Source organism: Neophocaena asiaeorientalis, unplaced genomic scaffold, assembly GCF_003031525.2.
Source record: "Neophocaena asiaeorientalis asiaeorientalis breed wild unplaced genomic scaffold, Neophocaena_asiaeorientalis_V1.1 scaffold649, whole genome shotgun sequence".
NCBI lineage: Eukaryota > Metazoa > Chordata > Mammalia > Artiodactyla > Phocoenidae > Neophocaena > Neophocaena asiaeorientalis.
This window is the reverse complement of record NW_020173202.1, coordinates 1,668,121-1,682,597: the sequence shown is the minus strand read 5'-3', so window position 1 is coordinate 1,682,597 and position 14,477 is coordinate 1,668,121. Positions and strand designations below refer to the sequence as shown.

At 48.5% G+C, this 14,477-nt stretch overlaps 1 protein-coding gene across 1 annotated transcript in view; it reads right to left on the bottom strand.

Moving 5' to 3' along the window:
• AFDN (afadin, adherens junction formation factor) overlaps positions 1–14,477 on the bottom strand; it is a 94,777-nt gene that overhangs the window by 17,671 nt on the left and 62,629 nt on the right. Inside the window, exons 22-28 of the mRNA XM_024744917.1 lie at positions 5,955–6,020; positions 5,691–5,764; positions 5,201–5,319; positions 3,648–3,842; positions 2,973–3,064; positions 2,455–2,640; positions 8–330 (exon numbers count right to left, since the gene is read on the bottom strand). Of these exons, the coding sequence (XP_024600685.1) occupies positions 8–330; positions 2,455–2,640; positions 2,973–3,064; positions 3,648–3,842; positions 5,201–5,319; positions 5,691–5,764; positions 5,955–6,020 (1,055 nt within the window). The remainder of the gene's footprint in view (positions 1–7; positions 331–2,454; positions 2,641–2,972; positions 3,065–3,647; positions 3,843–5,200; positions 5,320–5,690; positions 5,765–5,954; positions 6,021–14,477) is intronic.

The window sequence follows — 14,477 nt, the reverse complement described above, 5'->3', positions numbered from 1 at the left end:
CCTGCGCTCTTGCTCCCGCCGCCGGCGCTCGCGCTCCTCCTCCAGGCGCGCCTTTTCCTTCTCGTACCAGCGCTGCTGCTCCTCCCGCTTCTTCCGCTCTGCAGCCACCTGTTGCCCAGGGCCGCTCTTGGTGAGCGTGGACGCGGGGGTGCCCGCCTTGGAGGGGGGGCCCAGGTGCTCCTGGCTGGAGGTGCTGGAGCCCAGCGAGGAGCCCTGGTTGAGCCACGCGTCGCCGCTGTCAGACCTGTGCTCCATCGCCGCCTCCACCCTCTGCCGCTCCAGGTGGTACGCGACATCCTCCCGGAGCTCCTCCTGGGACCGGGTCACACGCTGGAAAAAGAAAACGGGAAACCGTTGTGTTTCAGCCACCGTCAGAAGTTACTGAAAGTACATAAACAGTTCAGCTCAGGAAGAAAGGGGTGTTAGGGAAAGTGTGCGGTGAGCGTACAGGACGGGCCGAGGCTGCCCCTACCCAGCGCTAATCCCGCGACGGCGCTTTCCCAGAGGACGTCTGTATCTGTTAGAAAGCTAAAGGGGAAAAGGAAAGCGGCGCGTCCTGTCCACATCAATGGCCAAACAGCGAAATGCACGAAGGCTCGGGCTCTCCACATCCGGCACCGTCCTTGTTCTGGGGTCTCACGGGCGTCTGCACTGTGGTGCCAGACACACGGGAATGTGCTTAGTCCGGTGTCGTGAAGAGCGACAAGAACTACTTCTCTGCAGTAAAATTCTAATTAGCGCTCAGACTAATTATCAAATGCTAGCCACGTGGTCCATCCGCGACTTTCTGAGTCCCGCCAGCTGACCACGGGCCCACGAGCACATAGAGCCGGGCGTGGCGAGGAGGGATGAGCCTGTACCCGAGTCTCAGAAAGGCGGCGGGATGATCTGAGGGACACACCCGCTGCACGTGTACGAGACAGAGTGAGTACACCTGCTTCCGAGGCTAGTCTTGCGCGTGGAAGAGGCACGTCTGAAAGTGGCGAGATGCGACAGAAAATGATTTTTTTTAAGATGCTGGGGGTAGGAGTTTATTAATTATTTTTGGCTGTGTTGGGTCTTCGTTTCTATGCGAGGGCTTTCTCTAGTTGTGGCAAGCGGGGGCCACTCTTCATCGCGGTGCATGGGCCTCTCACTGTCGCGGCTTCTCCTGTTGCGGAGCACAGGCTCCAGATGCGCAGGCTCACTAGTTGTGGCTCACGGGCCTAGCTGCTCCGCGGCATGTGGGATCCTCCCAGACCAGGGCTCGAACCCGTGTCCCCTGCATTAGCAGGCAGATTCTCAACCACTGCGCCACCAGGGAAGCCCCCAGAAAATGATCTGCTATGATGTCCCAGCCAAACAGTTTTCTTTCCAGCCCTATTAATGAGTAGAAATTGAAGACGCAAATCTGGAAAGTAAACCATTTCTCTTTTCTCAAAAGGCACACCAAGAACAAAAAAATGAAATATATCACTTGAAAAACCAGCAGCCTGCTAGAAAAATGGAACATGTACTTCCCACATTTTCTACAGCTTTGCCGTGTGTGCAGAAGCGCAGCTCTGACTACTGGGCGCACGACCTGCAGCTCACACGAAAGCACGACCAGACCGCCTGCTGCGTGTGGACGGCGCTTCTCGAGTACAGAGCTCTGGAGTTGGTGCATCCAGACCACACGCCTGCTAGCCCTCGCAGCCCAGTGACAACGGGGTCATCCTTCGCTTTCCCCGAGGACTTCACTTCGCTGCTGATGGCGATAAGTCCTGTCAAATTCTTGGTCATTTCAACATCCACGTAAGTGACCCTTCAGCTCCCTGGCCCTCCTCCGGTGCTTATTACCCACGCTGGGAGGCCGAGGCAAACAGCACTCACAGGCCGTAGGCATGCAGGTCCCTGGCGCTGTCCAACCCCCGTGCCTCCACGCACAGAAGATGGTCTGCCTCAGGGCGAACAGAACAGCCAGGCGACTCTTGCCCGGGCCCTTCAGACGGGGCCCCTCCCGGCCTCGCTCACGCTGCCCCTGCCGAGGCGACCCTCCTCGGGCCTCTTACCCTCAGCTCAGAACCCAGCTCACGTAATTACGGTCTAGGTGAGCGTCCCACCCCAGCTTCAGCTTCAGCTTCACGGGCGGGACCACGGCCGTCTCAGCTTTCCCGGGGCTTGGAACAGCCGCCGATGCGCGCCGAGTGCCGGGGACGCCTCCTGCTTCCCCCCCGCCCCACTCCAGGATCAGTGAGCCTCGCCTACAGACCCTAGTCAAGCCTTTAGCAAGAGAGCAGAGAACCACCTTTCACGCTCAGTATTCTCTCCTATGCCCTCTTTTCCTCAGGTGACCACGAAACCCGAGAGAAACAAAGAGAGGAACAGCAGTGCTGCTCCGCAGAAAGTGTCAGCTGTGCCCCGGAAATCCCTCCGTTTTCCCGCAAGCTGGTCCCCTGGAGGGCCAAGGATGTGGCGGGACCCCGCCCCTCTCACCTGGACTGCAGTACTGGAGTGGCTGCCGTCCGTGTGCACGTGGGGCTTCTCCTCGTAACAGGGCCACTGGTCCTGAGGGGGAGCCGTGCGGTCCTGGGACTTGGAGGCCGGGAAGGTGAAGTACTCCCTGGTGTAGGTCTGCGTCGGGATGGGGTAGGCCTCGGCTCGGGGAGGAGGGGTCTGCTCCTGCAGATGGGCGGAGAGAAGGAAGCTGAGCTTTCCGCAGGCCGTACCACAGACTGATCTAATTTCCAATGCCCTCTTTTAAAGTAGGATCCGTGTATTTTACAAACGGTGTTAAAAATTTAAAGTGTTGGATCCTGTACTGAGAATAATTAAAAAACATTTTATTTTGCCCCGACTTACTAACTGAAAGCTCATTTACCCATTACATTAAAAATTCAAAACCCAAACACTCAGGAACCAGAAACCACGAGAACATTTTCCTAGCTAACTCAGGCCCCGTGGGGGAACCCAAGGGTCTGCTGTCGGAGCATCTGTGTGTTCACGTCTCAGACCTCAGCGCAGAGGTTTCCAGTGGAGACGGACGTTATCTTGGCCGCTGTCCCGGAGGTATAGGCGCCTTTCCCGCCGGGACTAGGGGGCTCATCTGTTGGTGGAAAACAGGAAGGAAAGCTAATGTTAAATAAACAAGCCCGACGTAACTTCGCGAGAGCTCTTTGAAGGCAGTAACCTCGCGCCGGGCACCTGCACGCCGCCAGCGAGGTGTCGAGAGCACAGACACAGAAACAAGGCGCGTGGAGGTGAGGGCTCACCTCGCCCACTCCCGCCTCCTGAATCAACAAGAGCCCGGAGCCACGAAGCTGTACCTGCGGACCTGGTATCTGGGGCATGTCTCCTCCCAGGAAGCTGCTGCTTCCTGCTGACAACCCTTTAACACCATAAAGACTGTCTGCTGCCCCCCGGGGCGTCCAGCAACCTGTGCTCCCCCCTCATCCGTGTACCTGCCCAGAGCACCCAGGGATCGAAGTTCCCGGACTAGTTTTTATTTCCTGTTAGCACCTTAGCTGCAGCATCTTTCATGGAGAACACATCCCAGTTGGCTAATCTACGCAGGTAATAATGTTCTTTTATGCGCAGCAAAGCCGGGGCGCCCTCCTCCCTCTGGCTGTGAGCGGGCACGTGGCGGGGCGCGCGTCTCAACGGGAGAAGGGCCGCGAGGCTCCTCTTACTTGCGACGTTGGGGCTGGAGCGGTGGTCAGCCCTGTTTTTCATCAGCCTGTCGTCGCCAGGCAACTTCTTTGGTTCGCTGTATTCTGCCCAAGGCATCTGAGGGCTCTCCGGGGACCCGTTTTGAGCTGAATTATTATAGAGCTCAAAACCTTCACTCTTTGGTCGGGGTTTACCTGATCCACGACGATCTGAAACTGAAATCAAAACACCTTCAAGATCTGTTCCTTTGTTCAAGATCTTATCTTAAACACCATTTAGTCTTAAAGGAAAGGTGAAGCTACAAATACTTAAAACTCCACAAGTAAGCCTCTGTTTTTACCAGAAGAAATGAGGTGATTTTTATATAAAAGTAAAACCTTTCTGAAGAATCTCCAGGAAGTTTTCAAAGGAAGCAACATTTAAGGGTCACTGACGAGAAAAACTGCTCTTTCGAAGCTCCTTTTCTCACTAGCTCACCTGCTTAGGTAACAGGATCACTGTTAGTGACTCTTCTGGCTGAAACATAAACTCGCTTCCCTCAGCTTTTACGATGCGCATTAATTCCTTTAATCACCCAGGGTTGCTGTCCTCATCGGGAACCGCTGGCACTGCTGTGATCACTCACTCTTTACTTTTTAGCTTTCCTGTCCTCTCACTCAACGGCCCTGACCTATTATTTATTCCAACAGTTTCCCTCGTTGGTCCTAAACTCATCATCTAGTTTGCTTTTTTCAAATGACTATAAACTAAGACATCAGACAACCAATATGTTAAGTACCATGTCATGAAAAAAGCAAAACCACAGTGCCGTGTGAAGGCCTTGTGTTTGTCTGGTCCAGCCTCTCAGTGCTTCGGCTGCAGTCACTATTAGGCATGGGCTCTGGGCTCACCCAGGGCACTGGCTCTGGGGATGTACACGGCCAGCCAAGGACATACAAAGTATGTGGTGATTTCACAGACAGTGGGCATCATAATGGTTTTCCCCTGGTTTCTCAACTAATTCTTTACAAAGCCCCACATTTATACTGATTTTATTCGGAGGTTTTCGATGTACCTACAAAACCACGGTTCCCACCAACAAATTATTCAAAAACGGAGCTTTTCAGTTCACGTGAACTCTTTACATAACCATCATGCCCTATCTCAGAGCGTGCAAGACCGAAACAACTATTCGTACACACGCGTGTAAACATTCCTTCGGGAGAGAATTCTACTTGTTCTTTGAAGGCTTTACATCCCGTGTGTGTTTGTCTGTCAAAGATGAAAAGTCATTCCTCCACTTACGACCGCCCAAGTGCTGCCCCGAGTGCGGCTGGCATGTGGAACATGCGGGGTCCCCTGCAGTCACCAGGCGTGTGACTGGGCCCAGCAGCCCATGATCTAGTAATCCTGGGCACCGCGCTCAGCCTCGCGTCCTTCTTTAAAACCGGGGTAGTAACGACAACAGGGCCTATTCCACAGGGTCTGTGAGTATTAGAAGAGGCCGCGACTGGAAAAAAGCCCGGCACACGGCAGGCGATCAGTAAGCGTGAGCTACGACTGGCAGCAGTCAGTGGGGGCGGGGGCGACTTACTTCTCTGCATCATGGGCGACGGCTGATTGAGCAGGGTAGCGAGACCGTGATAAATGGCTCCTTGCTTCGCTACTTCCAGCGTCACCACGGAGCTTGTCCTTGTCATCAGTTCTGCTGCCCTGGGAAGAGAGCATCACGGCTGTAAGAGAAGTGATTCAGGCACCCGTCCTGTCACCGCGGCAGCTTGTGGTCAGGGCGAGGCCAGCACGCCCGCCGGCCTCACCCGCCAGCCTGAGTCAAGTTCTGACAGACTCCCTCCCTCTGATTATCAATTAGAACAGTAGATGACTTCCAGAAATTTCAGCAAGTGATAAGAGTCAAAGAAACGTATTCAGACTAAAATACATAATTTTCATGTACACTAAGACTTTTACTCTTAGAGAGGAAGGGCATAGTTTTTAGCATGGTTTTTCATCTTCCAATTCCAAAATTTAATATGAAATATCCCTAAAAAGTGCTCTTAAGCTTTAAACAAATAAAGAAACGATACCTTTCTTGAGAGAGTCCTACCAGACTCCGTCCATCCACGCTGAGGAGCTGGTCGCCTGCAGCCAGCCGCCCGTCCTGAACACACCCGGAAGGCATGCGGACAGGAGAGGAGGGGGGGACAGCAGAGGGAGAAGGGGGGAGAGGAAGCCAACGGTAAGTACGCTCAGACTTGGGTTTTCCACAGACTAAAACAGCCGGAACATCGCATGTCGTTTGTTAAACACACGACGCGCTGAGAGCTGGCCGCTTTAAGAGTCATACCCACCACGTCAGCAGCACCTCCTTTTACAACAGACTTGACGTAGATTCCAAGTTTGTCTTGACCAGCACCCTAAACAAAAACAAGGTGGAAAACACCGCACTGAAAATACACAGTAAGAAACGTAAAAATAAAACGTGCATATAGATGACTGTAAGTAAAGTCTTAGCTATTGTTTTTACATGAAAATTAGAATTGCGAAAACTATATTAATAGAATTAACACTCCGGTAAATATAAAGAAAACTAACAGGAAATGCACCTACTCTGTCTTTCCAAATTAAGAAAAACTACTTCTGAAAAATCAGTCGATCACCAGTCAGCTGTCGAGGTGACCACGACCGACCGGCAGTCCTGCAGGCAGAGATGAGTCCTGACGGCACAAGTGTACGTGAGCCACGCTCGCAGCAAGCACTGCTACTCACCTTGATACAAAAGCAGCTCACCAGAGGGTTTCTGCGTTCCCAAACGTACCCACCTCCCCTTACACCCTTAAAGTTTAAAATCTGAAACAAGGAAAACCTTCCTGTGGCAAACAAGAAGAGGGACTTAGGTAGAGACAATTATGCAGAAAATACTCTACACGGCTGCAACTTAAGGATCACGCGCGGTAACCCTGGGGAAGTCCTGAACTACAAGCACCAGCCCACGCAGCGCGCGCGCACCAGCTTCACTGCACGTTGCATCACGGACGGGCAAGGAGCCCCTGTGAGGCGGATGTGAGAAATAGACACAACTGCCTTACGGAATCGCCAGTGTTCTATTTGGACGTTACAACTACAACGTAACATCTGGATTTTAGATAATTTAGTAGGGCCACCGAAGGAAGAAGCATTCATACGTATGAAACGTCATTTGGATGTCACTACCAATATTCTACAACTGAGAACGTATTTCGAACCTCAGTACTTATGAAATATTGTATCACAAAAGCAAAAATATAAGGTATCGCAGGAAGGTATAAAGGTAGTTCAACCCATGACTTAAATTGACACCAATTTTCTACCACACTCTGGAACTCCCCCATTTCCACTTGAAAACTTATTTTTCCCTTTAGTTAACAGAACAGGGTAAAAGAGGGCAGTCTGCCCAACCTCCCGCCTCAGGGAAAACCCAGCAGGGGTGCCGTTTTGTGAGCCTAAGAGCACCTGCCACTGGCCTCTTTCTGAAGACCATACACACTGCCTCAACACAACAGCTCCACTCCAGGTTTCCTGGGGTTACAGTATCTGGGAGCTGATTCTACAAAAGCTCTACACGCGGTAAGTAAAATCTGTATTCTCCTCAGCAGCTCCTGACCCTCTGGCTGAGGCTTCCCGACGGTTCCCCTCAAGACCCCTCTCCGTTTCTGTCTGTCTATACGTCGACATCCACCACCCTGCCTCATTATACGTCTCCTGCCCGGTCCAGACACCCAACCACATGCCCCGACGACTCAGCTGGCCCTTCTGCCTCACGTAAAAAATTACTGGGATACTGGGGAAATACTGTACTTTTCTGGGTACATTTGAAATTTCACACACACACGTGTGTGTGTGTACATGTATGTATATATAGTCACTCAATAAACGGGAGGTTTCTGAATTTTAGCCTATCGCTTAGCAAAAAAGCAATAAATACAGCTTTCATCTGACTTCCCTGGTGCCAATATGGTTTCCTTGAACCTGAAGCCTAAAATGATCCATGGGACACTACTTCTAGGGCAGCCCCCTGCCCCATCTGCTAAAGTGGGCACCCCTCCTATATTACCTAATTAAATGACTCCTTCAAATAACATTCCATACTTTGATGCAATCTATGATTAATTACCTAATTGGGCTGTTTGAATAACAGCTGCGTTCATTCCACAAATAGTCACTGAATGCCTGTACCACCCTAAGCTCTCTGGGTACGTGAACGAACAAAACGGACACCTCCCCACGTCCCCACCCCCAAAGGAGCTCATATTCTAGAGTAGTTTTCTTTGCGGATGTCAGATAATATTTCTGACCGGGGTACTGAAAATCCCTCTTTATCTTTTTCTGCAAACGCTGCGTGATTATTTCCTTGTAACAAGGCCAGATTTTGAGGGAAAGGTTCTAAAAGCACAGTTACTTTTTTCTTCTGCTCTCTATTTGACTATTAAACTTCAAAATCCCAGTTTTTCGTGTGAATGGACACACTACATTTTCACAAGCGTTATTTTTTGGGGATGCAATACGGTCCTTGTAATTTAGATAATAAAAACTGTACTTTTAATAAGATAGTCAATCACTACTACCTTTGACAAAAGAAATCTCTAGCAGTAATACCAGTAAGAGTATTTTTAGTAACTGATGTAAACAAAATACCAAATACATATTTGGATATTTTAAAACAATACATCAAGCCCTCCTCCCCATTTCTGGTATGAAAGATTATTATTAAGAAAGAAAAAAAATCTCATTTATTTGGACAAATTAAAGTGATAAGAAAACTTTAATCTTTTTAAAGTCACAAAATAGAAAGTATAAGAAAACCATGAAAATGCTGTTCTGCTTCCTCCAGATAAACCAAGAACTCGCAAACGCGCTTTTCGCTGCGTACCCGTCAGGGCCTCTGTTAGTCACAGCTTTCCCTCCAGGAAGATGCCCCGGCTGCACGTCCACGATAAACCGTAGCTTCACTACATTATTACTTCCTGTCTTCAACCTCTTCCTTTAGACCAGTAATCACACGCCTGTGGGGAACTACCGGGCTCTAGGATCTCACGACCGCTCTGTATTTTAGACAACTAATACACAGGCTTAAATTCAGCAGACTCCACATGAGCTGCAAGTAGCACTGAAATAACCCAAAATCCTAATGTTTTTAAATGGATAATTTATTACGCGTTACATGCAATACGAAATTTAATAAATCTAAGTTTTAAGTATTCAAGTAACCGATCCTGTGATAGATATTTGATAGCATCATTAAAAAATTTTTTTTATTGAAGTCACATCTTTAAACAAGCATTAGTTTACATTATAATTTCAGAAAAATTCTGGCAAAATGAGGAAAACTCTCCTTATGACTCACCCGCTGGCCCCCTCTATCCAACCCGCCTTAGAAAATTCCCCTTCCGGAAGCGCATGCCTCCAACAAAGCTCTCCTGACCCAACAGGTCACCAGCTACCTGTCAGTGGGCACAAGCCTCCTGCATATGGCGCCCAAGTTCAAGTTCAAGCACACCACGCCCACCTGATTGCCCTGCACATCCCCCCTGCCACCCCCGATTGCCAGGTCCTTGCTTTTATTTATGCTGTTCTCACCACACAAAACGACTTTCGGATGCAGTGGCTCTGCCAAAATCCTTTTATCACTGGATCCCTAGGCCCACCTGCCGGCCCCCTCACCTTGCCAAGGCCAGGCAGGATGCGACCTCTCGCTGGCTCATGTTCCCATGGGATTTCCTGTGTTCCCTCAGACGGTTACAGGCGGCTCCTCCCCTAGCTCCCTGCCAGGGCCGCTTCCCAAAATCCCTGCAGTCAGGCTACAACAACGGGGTCAACTCCTTATTTTAAAAACCCTCTCTGGGGAAATCCAGAATCTTACTGAACGAATACGTTGGCAGGCTAAGAAGCAGCTGATATGCGCGTTATCTGGGAGCTGGCAACACAGCACTGCGGGCTACTGGTGTAAAAAGTTAGAAACCTCAAGCATTTCTGACTGAGACACTCGGACCCGCCGCTGTCAGGCAGCGGGTGACGAGGAAGGCATGGCGCTGAAGAACTGCTGGACTTACTGCCTCGCATGACGGGAAGTTAGCTAAATTCTAAGTCACAGCCGCTCCTTTTAGTTCCAAGTAAGTTCAATTTATGCTTCCTTGTCACAAGGAAGAAACGAGAGGTCATGATTATTAGAGACCTCAATTCAGAAGACCACGAGCATCTAAAAGCTCTACTGAAGGTTCGTCATAAAAACTGACTTTAGTTAAAAGTCATCAACAAAGCACCATGAAAAAAGATGATCTTTTAAAAAGACTCTCGGGAGATACATAAGTAATATTCGAAGACAGGGGTCCCCAACAGCCGGGCCACACAGCAGGAGGTGAGCTGTGGGCGAGCGAGGCAAGCTTCATAATCCGCTCCGGATCCCCCCATTGTTCTGATCCACCCCCACCGCTCACATCACCGCCTGGGCCACCCCCCAAGTCCGTGGAAAAACTGTCTGCCGCGAAACCGGTCCCTGGTGCCAAAAAGGCTGGGGACCGCTGCTCTAAGAGGTATCCAAACTTTGGTTGGCATCTGAATCTTCCAAATGTGGTCTCAACCTCGCACTATTTACCTAGTGAATATTCCTTACTTAACAGAGCACACTGTCTACACGTCTGTCAGCGTGTCCCTTTCTGCAGACTGCCTGTCTCTATGGGGAGGCCCTTCCCTCTCTCCAGGCTGGATCCCTCCCATCTCTCCTTATCTGAATCTTCATGGGTAGCTCATGACTATAAACTGGCCATAAAAATCTGTAAATGCAACAGCTGTACAGATAAAGTTACAGTTCCACTGGGAACCACCTTAGAAAAGCAAAATCAGAGATGAATATACCGCCTGGAGATGAAAGAACTCTAAGGAATTTCTTACACTCTCTCTCCCCCCCCCCTCTATAAAATCGTCACGGATAGTTACTTTCCACCCCAAAGACCGCAATCTTTGAGCAACGCTGAGGTGATCCAAGGCCTCAATCTGGCCAGAGCAGCCCTCGCTGGAACGGCCCCCGTGACTGGGGAGACGGGGAGCTGGTGAGCTGTGTGTGTCCCTACCCACTACCATCTGTGCTGGGAACAGGTCAGCTCTTGGAAAAGACATAATCGTTCCTTAACGTTACAGAGCTCTCTGCCTCCCACCCCATTTCATCTGAATAAAAATAAAAACGTTATAGACTATGATAAAAAAATGAATAAAGCAAAATTTATTAATTCCAGAAATGCTAAACCACTTATGTCTCATCTCTACATAATAATGCACACGCTAGCCCAGTAAGACTGAACTTTAAAAAAACTTACTCGACAAATTCTATTAAGTTCCTCTTTTATTTACATACGCCCAAAATTAAAATTCATTTTATGGTAATTCTACTTTTCTAATTAGGAAATGAAAACGGAGTCCACAAGTTATACCTTTTTGCTGCTACATATCAAGGCATCACATCTGTCACTAGAAGAATGTAAAGATGAGCTGCCTAAACACTGACCAAAAGCCAACGAGAGGAATATACGCAGAGAGCTTTCCAGACGCTCGCTAGCGAAGGTGCGTCAGGCGTGTCTGGCGCGGCAGCCACGAGGCCCAGGGGCTGCCGAGTGCTGGGATGTGGCTCGTCCAAACCGAAATGTGCAGTTCAGTGCAAAGCACACCCAACGTCCAAGACTGGGCATGCAAAAGAAGAACCTAAAATGTCTCACTAACGACTGAGCATGCAAAAGAAGAACCTAAAATGTCTCACTAACGACTGAGCATGCAAAAGAAGAACCTAAAATGTCTCACTAACGACTGAGCATGCGAAAGAAGAACCTAAAATGTCTCACTAACGACTGGGCATGCAAAAGAAGAACCTAAAATGTCTCACTAACGACTGACGTGACTACACGTTGAAATCATAACTACATAAAAGAAGACACACTATTAAAGTTCACTTCAGTTTCTTTTATTTTTTTAAATGTAGCTCATAGAAAATTCTGAATTACCTACACGGCCCACGTATTCTATTTCTGTTGGACATCACTGCTCTAAAACTATAAGCTTTTCATGGCATATCTATGTTATTAGTAACCAAAGATACTAGCAATAATCCATAACTATGCAGATAACTGTGTAAAAACAAGGTCTAACTGCAACACAATATATACGCTAACATTATACACCCTGATTTCCAACGATGAGAAGAGAACCACAGTATAATAAGTAAATATATAAAGAGTAAGGTATTTTAAGAATTACTTGCCTAAAGTTGTCTAAACCGGCATCTGAAAAGATATTATTGTATTTTTGGTCCATGTTATTTGTAAAATTAAAATGAACAGAATAAGCATAACCACGTGGAACTATCCATTCCTCACCTGACAAATCAAATTCCTTTTTAAAAACTGTCTTCTGGAAAGCAGCGATGTGTTCCAAAGGCATCAGGAATTACGAATTTCACTAGACACAACTTTGGAATTAAATATTAGAAGTCCATTTAAAAAAATCAAAACCACACTTTCCCTTCCAGAGGCACTGATGAGGGTAACACGCAGTACGGCACTCGAGCTGCCGTTTGGCATTTGTGGCCTTTAACGTAATTTCAGGCGGTTAGAGAATGGGGACCACACACACTAGCCAGGGGCACACAAGAAGGCAGAGGGCTAGATCCTCAGTCCTGAAAAAAAGCAGTTAAAGTGAAATAACGAAGGTCACTCCTGTGTGGTCTCAGTATTTAACCTTAAAATGCATCTTGGAGCTGCTTTCCTTTCCCTTAAAAGGGAGAGAAGGAGGCTTGAGGAGGAGTCTGAGAGGAGGAGGAGAGGAGGAAAGGGCAGAGGTGGAAGGCAGTGAAGCAACACCACACCTGGAATTTACCTGCAGAATAGGTACACGAGAGAACGGCGGTCAGCTGACGAAAATGATGCCCAAACAGAACGACAGACAGCAGAAGCCACACTGCGCTTTCCCCAGAACTGAAGAAACACGCACCTGTCAGTCAGCCGCCTTATGTATCCGATGAGAACGGCTACAAGCTTAGAAAAGGCTGCTCCCAAATATCCTGCTTGCTCTAAATCTTCTAAGGCACCTCGGGAAAAACTGAAGCACAGGTGCTCTCACCTCCCGCTCAGAGAGACTCAATCAGAAGGAACCCCGCTTCAAACATTCCAGCTGCAATTTCTGAGCGAGTGTGGGAGTGTGATGTGAGTTACAGCATAAATAAAAAAAAAAAAAAAAAAGGCAGCAGCAGGAGGAAGACAGACTGGCCGGCCACAGCAGCATGGGTTCAGCCTATTGTTCCCGGCGTGGAAACAGTCTGCACCCCGGCGAAGGCTTTCAAACAGTCAGTGGGCTGGGCCGACCTGAGAGCCAGGAGTACTTAAAACTCATCAGGCAGATTCAGTACAATGCTCTGCCCACCCGCCCCTTTCTCAGTGCTCGGAGCTGCTTCAGTTCTAGTCGGACAAGAGTTCTCATTCATAAACTACTAAAGCTCAGTCTAGAGTTTTTAAAACATTGTCAGCCTCTCTCTTTTTGGTAGGAATTACCTTAGTTCTGAAACAATCAGTTTTCAAACTCATGCCTGAGACACTCTCCACCCTAGCAGCCTGGACGGCACTCGCGTGGTAAGCGCCCTTTCTGCCAGAGACGCACGCTCCAGGGTCAGCTCTGCCCATCTTCTACCGTTTGCATGAAGCACAAACAAACAACACTGTGTCGTCTATCTTTTCACTCTCCATAAAGTAAAGGAAGCAAACCACACTGATTCTGAACTGGGCCCTACAGATGGGCTGCAGGAGGCCTTGGAGCCCGGAAGCGTGGGCGCACGACCCAGGGTGCGAGGAGGGTTCTCCAGGGCGAAGGGGCAGCTTCCCCAGGAGCCTCAGAGCGTCTGTGGCTCAAGAGTGAGACAAGGAAGGTGACCCGTCGGTTCCTGCACGGCTCAGGCAGGTGCCCCGGGGCTGTCTGGGCCTCGCCAGACTGGGCTGCTCCACAGCCAAACCCTCCACCCGGGGACCCTACAAATACCGTCGTTCTCTACGTGTACCAACCACCACGTGAAAAGATGGCTCTGCTTTAGAGGGTTAACGTGACTCTTCCGATTACATTATTTTAATATTGTAATTGAATTCAGTTATTTCGGTGGACCCAAGAAGTTTGCACGTAGGCCACTACTGTAAATGTATAGGTAAAACATTGTTCTTTTATATAATTTACTATTAGGACAGAAATATAAAACATTGTTTCCAAATTCATAAGCCAACAGCCATGCAGGGCACTCGGTCATTTCGCACAACTTAACGGAAAGTTATTCCTGGCATGTCCACGGGAGAAACTGCAGTCACCTGGTACTTTGGAATTGATCTTAAAAGGGAACTGAGAATTTCCCAACTCATTTCTTTGACTAGGTCTTTCCCACCTGGTCCCGATAAGGTCACTAAGGAACACAAGGGTGAAGGTCTCAAATTCCTTAAAGGACTAAACTGTAGTTCAAACTCACTTTTTAAGTGGTGAAAAGGCAGTATTATCAACAAACACTGCTTTTATCCTCTCCTTTTTAAGGCACAGGCATTTTATTTTGTGTTTTAAGCTAAGATTTAAAAACTTAAAGACCGTATATAGTCAAAGCACAAACTAAGATTCAATTAACCATTCATTTTAAAATAAAATAGTAAAATATCCTAAGTACCCTTCAAATTGTCACTTTTATGTTCACTTTTAGGAAAACCAGGTTTTGGAGAAAGCCTGCAGTAAAAAGCACCTAAAATAGCCAAAAAGAAGTTGCATTGTGGAGATTCTTGCATGTCCTTGGCAAATTCTACAGCAGCAGCTACCACTATTTCAAGCAACTT